The following is a 7481-nucleotide window of genomic DNA, read 5'->3' on the forward strand; positions in this document are numbered from 1 at the left end:
GCAACTCCAACCACTGTAATAATGCTTTTATCTGCTAACACAAAACGAGCTGCCGACCTTTTTAAGGGAGGGAGCCTCAAAGTATCATATATAGACAAAGGCATTATACTAACGCATGCTCCTAAATCAACACATGTAGTAAGAAAATATCACACCACCAATAGTACAATTAACCATACATGGACCTGGATCACTACACTTTTCAGGTATACCTCCAATTAAGGCAGATATAGAACTACCTAAAGGAATAGTTTCTAATTCATTAATTTTGTCTTTATGTATGCATAAATCTTTTAGAAATTTTGCGTATTTAGGTACCTGCTGAATAACATCAAAAAGGGGAACAGTTACCTCAACCTTTTTGAATATTTCTACCATTTTAGGATCAAGTTCCATCTGCTTCCTGGGCTTCCTTGCAATTTGTGGAAATGGAATAGGGAGGGAGTTTTCTATAGGGTCTGCCTCCTTGGGTGCTTCTTTCTATGGTTGAGCCTCTACTTCTTCACCCATGTCTTGTATTGCCTCTTCCTCTTCAGCATCCTCTACTTCTACCACCTCTTCAGCTGAGGCGTGTTCTGATGGGATTGGCTCCTCCTGATTCCTCTCTTGTAGTGTGGTTCCGGACCTTAGGGTGATGGCATTGATGCCACCCTTTGGATTAGGTAAGGGTTGAGAAGGAATTCCACTGGAGCTTGCATGTTGAGTGTTTGAAGTGTTGGGTGATGCCAGCTGAGAGATAAGAGCTTGTATAGCGAATGCTAGGCCATTAAGTGAACTTTCACTACAAGAAAAAAGGCCTGTCGGCACCCTTTTTTCTTGCCACGCTTTTAAAGCGTGCCCAAAAGTGGTCTATGGGCACGGTTTTGCGAGGGTGGCCATTGATTTGTTATTTGGCCACGTTTTTTTGCCACGCTTGAAAAGCGTGGCCATAGAGAGAAATCGGCACGCTTTTATGAGGGTGGCCACTTATTTAAAATTTGGCCACGGTTTTTTATCGCTACGCTTGAAAAGCGTGGCCATAGAGGGAAATTGGCACGCTTTTGAAGCGTGGCAAAATGGTTTTGTTATCGTTACATTTTTAAAGCGTGGCCTTTCCTCTAAATCTTTCAGCTCGCTTTATAAGCATGGCCACAGAGTTCCAAAAAAAAAATTCCACCCCTGTCTTAATTCGAAGCAAACAGTTTACACAACAACCCCCTAACAACACTTCTTCCTTTCTTCGAAACACACCCTCCTCTTCTTTGAAACAATGCCTTAAAAGCGAAAACCCTAACACAGAGCTCATCACCCTAACGGCGGCGGCGCTCTGCACCTAACATAGAGTTCATCGCCGGTGCTCTCACTCTCTCCCCCAATAACACTCGTTGGTCTTCGTTCCAACCCTCTCTAGCAATCCCTCCGTAGGTGCCACCTCTGCCGGTGTTCCCTGCGTCGGCTTCACCTAACATAGAGCTCATCGCCAGTGCTCTCACTCTCTCCCCCAATAACACTCTTTGGTCAACATCGTTCCAACCCTCTCTAGCAACCCCTCCCTAGGTGCCACCTCTGCCGGTGTCGGCGCTCCTTCCGTCTCTCCTGTAAACACCTATCCCTCCTTCGGCGGTGACTCACTCTGGTAAGGCCTCCCTCGGCACTCACTCTCTATCGCAAACCCTCTATCGACGCTCACTCTCTCTCGCAAACCCTCAATCGTCACTCCTCCCTCCATGGTTCAGCACCCGCCACGTTGCCGTCTCCCTCTCTGAAGTCATCGCGCCGCCGTCTCCATCTTCTTCACTCGTCGCACCTCCGTCAGCCACGTTCAGCGTTCGCAGCACTGTGGTAAATTATCTGTTCAAAATTTTTCTTGATCTGATTATTTGTTTTTGAATTTGATTTTTTGTTTTGATTTTGTTGGTTCTTCATTTTTTTTCTGATTTTTCTAAATTTCTATTTTTTGTTCTAATCTGATATTTGGTTTAGGGTTTTTTGCTATAGAGTAACTTTAGTTGGGTAGGTTATAGGCTATTATTTTTGCTATAGAGTAACTTGGTAAGGGTACCTTTCCCTGCTTGATTTGTTACGAAGACTATTTAATATATTTCAATACTTAAATATATTTAATATTCAATTAGGATTTTATCCAAATTGCAGGACATTTAAGAGGCACATGCAGGGCAAATAGTTGCTGTATTTGGTGTTGATTGTGCATCAGGTTCGTCTTTTGTCCTTGCCCTAACCTATTGATGTCTGGAATCCTATATTGTACCTTTATTTATTCAAGATTTAATTAAGGGTCTTGTTAACAAGTGTTAAGGCACTTGCTAAGAATACTATAAGAACAAGTAAATGTTAATTTTTTTAATTTTTCTGTGCACTTAATGCAAACCAAAACTTTTCTATTTTCTCTCTTAACCAATTCCCATAGGAAACTCTTAAGTTAAATCTTTTAAATTAATTTGTAAGGCTCTAATTGTATAGTTTGATGAAATTTTTAAGGTTTAATTACGTCACTCCTTCTCAACAGCTGTTAAACATTCTGAATTTCTGATAATTGAGTCTTTGTTGTTAGCAGTCTCTGCCTATTGATGTAGAGAATGAATTACACTCTATTTTGAACTTAATATTGTAGTAATATGTTGCCTAAGTTAGTTTTATATTTGCCTTAATACATGTTACTTGTCTAACTTTTTTCCATCCATTGGTTATTAGGAGATACGTTTACTGATGGATCAGTTAAATACACAATGACTTCCATGAATGTTCCTAAACCTGTAATGTCATTAGCTGTATAGCCAGTTTCAAAAGATTCTGGAGGGCAAGTAAGTAGTTTCTTTATGTAACACACTGACCACCCTGTCCCAGCTTATCAAGTATTTGATTTTCTTGGTATATCACTTGTAGTTTTCAAAATCTTTGAATCGCTTCCAAAAAGAGGATCCTACATTCCGTGTTGGTTTAGACCCAGAGAGTGGGCAGGTAATGTTCTATTCTATTTATCTAGATCATAAAAGTGGCAAATTTGTTATACTTGCAATGACATAGTTTACCTTTATCCAATTACAATAATTACAACTTTAGGAGAAATACTTAATGACAAACTGCTAGCATCAAAGATATAACTCCAAAAAATGTTTAATTGCAATTACAATTTTCAATACCCTATGGTTGGAGCATAGAAATCATGTGAATCAACCTTGCAAGAAATATAATGACTGTGACTCACTCTTGATTAACTTTCTCTCAAACAATCGCATGTTTAAATATGCATAGACCTTGCATGCAAGGCAAGATTAGGGAGTAGGCACTGTTTGAAGAACTGTTTGATCATTACGAGATTCCTTAATTATTTTTCTCCAAGTTTTAATTTACTGAATATTACAAGATAAATATGACGTTGTAGTGTGTAATTATATATTTTTTGTATTAGGCTGGATAAGTACTTTCTAAAAGATAAAAAAAAAGTGACTTATATTAATCTTTCAGCAAATTGTTTATTCATAAATTACTTTTTGAGAAGTTCCTTTTAATATAAGCGCTTGACAAAAGAGGCATTTTTGTCCATGTTAGTTTTTAAACAAATGTATTTCATTTTATATTCTTTTCTGTGTAGTTAGAAATAAAATTAAGTTGATGCATTACTAAAAAATTTTAAAGTTAGTCAAGAAAGTTTTGTTAAATAAAAGGTGTTGTGAATTAATAAACGAAGAAAGTATACATCGTGATTTTCAAACAATGTCATCCAATCTAAATGCATGTCTCTTAGGAACAGAAAATTGCTGGTATTCAAGGGCAATCAAATTTTAGATAGGGATTTTCATTTACTTCCAGACTTCTCCTTGTGTATAAATATCCTTTTTCTTTTCTCAATAAAAGTGTAATAATCCTGAGATTTAAAACAAATTGGTTAAAGCCTGCTTCTCTTTGCTGTGGTTCTGGGCTAACGGCTTCCATATGAAGTATCTTACTTTATGATAGCAGCTGATTGTGAATTTGTGATGATCCAACTTATCCCTAATCACCTTTTGTTTCTTGATTCTTAGTGAGTTCACTGTGTTTGCAGGTATATTGAACCACTTCTGGCAGGATCACCAACTAAATTCGAATTTGTAAATCTCCTTGTTGGGCAAGCTATTCCATCAGGTTTTATCCCTGCAATTGAAAAAGGTTTTAAGGAAGCCACCAACTCGTGAGTGAAATTTTCATCATTCACCATGAATGTACTAAAAACCACCGATAAATATAATGATGGAATAAGTGAGCATTCAAAAGTAATTTATGGGGACTAAGAATGTAATATTGAGGAAGCCAAAGTTCATTCATTGGCATATTTACGAAATATCAATTTTATTATGCGATTCAGCCATGATAGTATTACAATACTCATTTTATGGTAACGTAATGTTGCTTTCATACAGGGGGCTTTAATGGACATCCTGTCGAAAATCTTAGAGTTGTCTTGATAGATGGTGCTGCTCATACTGTTGATTCTAATGAACTTGCATTTAAGTTGGCTTCTATCTATGCTTTCAGACAGGTTCTTTACAATTCTGACATCCATATTTTATAACATTGCACATATCATCCTGATAATAGTCCATGGTTTTGTTTTCATAGTAATGACCATATTCTTTGATATTTGTATCAGTGCTATACAGCTTCCAGGCCAGTTATATTAGAACCTGTTATGCTTGTTGAGCTGAAAGTACCAACAGAATTCCAAGGAGCCGTTGCTGGTGACATTAACAAGTGGGGTTCTTATTTTATTCTATCCTTATTTCTCTTTCAAATGGATATTTCGATAAATTTTAACAATTACTGATATTTTTTTACCTCGTTAACAGAAGAAAAGGTGTTATTGTTGGCAATGATCAGGAAGGAGATGACTCTATCATCACTGCCCATGTAAGTGATTAACAAATCCGTGCTAATATTTTTATTGGAAGGTGTTCAAGTATTTTTGTTAGTGTTAATGGGAAGGTTAGCATGCTTATGTCTTTTGGGCATCTAAAATCTGTGCATACTTAACAAAACTAGAATGCTTTTGATGCTTGTTCTATAAACTTGAGAGCATGCTCTAGGGTTTAACCTTAATGGCTTAACTGGGAATATCTAATGCAGTTTGTCAATTTCAATTCTTATTCCTTTCCTCTCGTGCTATGGTTGTTGATTCAATACAAACTCTTGATCCTATTAACACTGTTAGTAGTTTTCCTTCAAATCTATTAACACTTTTCTTTTTCTATGATTTGCTAATGTCTTTAAATTTAACATTTTGTTTTGATTTATGTATTCTCCAGTGGCCAGACAAAAAGGCCTATAATGAGACACTATTGAAGCTTGCTGGGTTATTTCAGAGGAATCTTGAGACATTCACCAATCACAAGATTGGCAAGGACAACAAACTCACTGAAGAGATTTTGGCAGCTAGACCAGTGTTTTAAAAATGGAGAATGCATGCTGTGTTAAAGTGGGGTTGGATGGGATTCAAGATTATTATTATTAAGAAATATATATATGGCTGAATAGACATATTATATATATATATATTGCATTTCTAATAATAATTTTGATTTCATTGGTTTGGTTTTAGGCATATGTAAAGTTGGAGTATTGTTATATTTCTAAATTTTTCACATGAATAGAATTCACTGCTTCTCATTCTACTGTCTCTATTTCTTCTATTCTTCTCTTTAATTAGGCAGATCATATAAAATTATGTAGTAGAATAGTAGATTTGTTACTCCTACTAAAACGTGGCCATATCCCACAAATGTGGCACGCTTCAAAAGTGTGGCCATTGTTTCAGCTATAGGCACGCTTAAAAAGTATAGCCATATGTTTACCCTATTGCCACGTTTAAAAAGTGTAGCCATAACTTCCCCTATTGGCACGCTTTTAAAGAGTACTCAAAGCATACATTCTAGGACGTTTTAAAAGCGTGGTGATATGTGCACTTTTCGGTACGCTTTTTAAGCGTACCTATAGGTTAAGACCTATGGCCACGCTTAAAAAGCGTGGCAAGAGATGAAAGCGTGCCAACAAAAAAAAACGTGCCGATAGATCCACAAAAGCATGGCGATAGAGCAACTGGCACGCTGGCAGATGTGACCCTTTCAAAAGCGTGTCGATAACTCAAAAAGCGTGGCAAAAAGCTATCGGCACGGTTTTTTGCACTTTTCGGTACCCTTTTAAAGCGTGGCAGAAAGCTTATTTTCTTCTAGTGTTTCCATGTTCCTTTGTCCTTGTGCAATGGATTGAAGAGCTTCGTCACTCGGAGAGGAATTAGATTGAGTGATCTGCAGAACTTGTTGTTGGTTGTGCTGTGGTCCTTAGGACTGCCTCAGGTGAGGTGCTCTGTAAGGCTGGTTCTGGTTCTGCTGCCTGTTGCTATTATTATTCTACTTCTGATATCCTTGATTGTCTCTGCCTCCTCTGTTATTGTTGTCCCTCCAATTCTGGTTAGAATTATCTCTCCAACCTTGGTTAGAACTGTCCTGCCATCCATGGTTGTAACTGCCACCTTGATTTTACCCTTGGTTGGGGCGGTCATAGAAGTTATGAGTGGCTACCACAGTGATGTCTTCCTGCTGGAGTTGCAGACATTCATCAGTAAAATGGCTGTAATCAGCACATATCCTACACACTCTCTGTGGGACTAACTGTTGGCTTTGCTGTGCTTGTTGTTGACTCAACTGTATCTGCTTCAGTAAGTTGGTCATTTCACATATACTCTGAGTCAGAGCAGTAGTTTCTTTGCTAGAAGATACCTCTGCAACAGCCTTTGACCGGCCTTGTTTCTACCTGTGATTCCTTGTAGACTCAGCCAAGTCGCTGATCAATTTCCATGCCCCATCAGTGGTCTTGTACTTTTTCATAGACCCATTGCTAGCACTTTCCAATGTGGTATTATCTTGGGGCCTCATGCCCTGTGTGCTGTAGCCGAGCAACACTATCTTGTCAATCATATGGTGGGGACATGCTTCCAGAAGGTTGTTGAAGCGCTTCCAGTATTCATAGAGAGTCTCGGATTCGTCCTGAACAATAATGGAAATGTCCTTCCTCAGTTTATCAGTAACTTCAGCTGGGAAGAATTTTTCCAAAAATTCTCTTCTAAGCGTATCCCAGTCAAAAACAGTTGCTGCGGGTTGAGTGTAGTACCACTCTCTCGCCTTTCCCTCAAGAGAGAATGGGAAAGCTTTTAACAAAATAGAAGTTTCATCTGCACCGTCACGCCTGACAGTAGAACAGGCTGCTTGGAAATCCCTCAGGTGCTTGATAGGCTCTTGAGCAGGTAAGCCATGAAACTTAGGCATCAAGTTGAGTAGTGCAGTCTTTATTTCAAAGTCTGTAGCCACTGCTGGGTGATGCGCTTGAAACGGTTACATTGTAAAGTCAGGGGCCCTAGCCTCCTGGATAGTAACTCTCCTAGGTGCTGCCATGTCACCTGCACATGAATCAACCGAATCAGTAGAACGGGGGCTTGTTTCTTCCTCAAGTGA

The 7481-nt window shown here is 38.4% G+C and overlaps 1 protein-coding gene and 1 long non-coding RNA gene across 2 annotated transcripts; both read left to right on the forward strand.

The window, feature by feature from the left end:
* LOC107625315 lies at positions 1555 to 2463 on the forward strand. Its single transcript, XR_002357429.1, has 2 exons — positions 1555 to 1821; positions 2134 to 2463. It is a non-coding gene; the product is annotated as an uncharacterized LOC107625315 (long non-coding RNA).
* Positions 3715 to 5640, forward strand: LOC107625314 (elongation factor G-1, mitochondrial-like). Its single transcript, XM_021116923.1, has 6 exons — positions 3715 to 3761; positions 4043 to 4122; positions 4398 to 4516; positions 4628 to 4728; positions 4824 to 4884; positions 5280 to 5640. Exons 1-6 carry the CDS (start codon positions 3715 to 3717, stop codon positions 5421 to 5423), a joined length of 552 nt encoding a protein of 183 aa, XP_020972582.1. The 3' UTR covers positions 5424 to 5640.

Source organism: Arachis ipaensis, chromosome B02 (assembly GCF_000816755.2).
Source record: "Arachis ipaensis cultivar K30076 chromosome B02, Araip1.1, whole genome shotgun sequence".
Classification (NCBI taxonomy): Eukaryota; Viridiplantae; Streptophyta; class Magnoliopsida; order Fabales; family Fabaceae; genus Arachis; species Arachis ipaensis.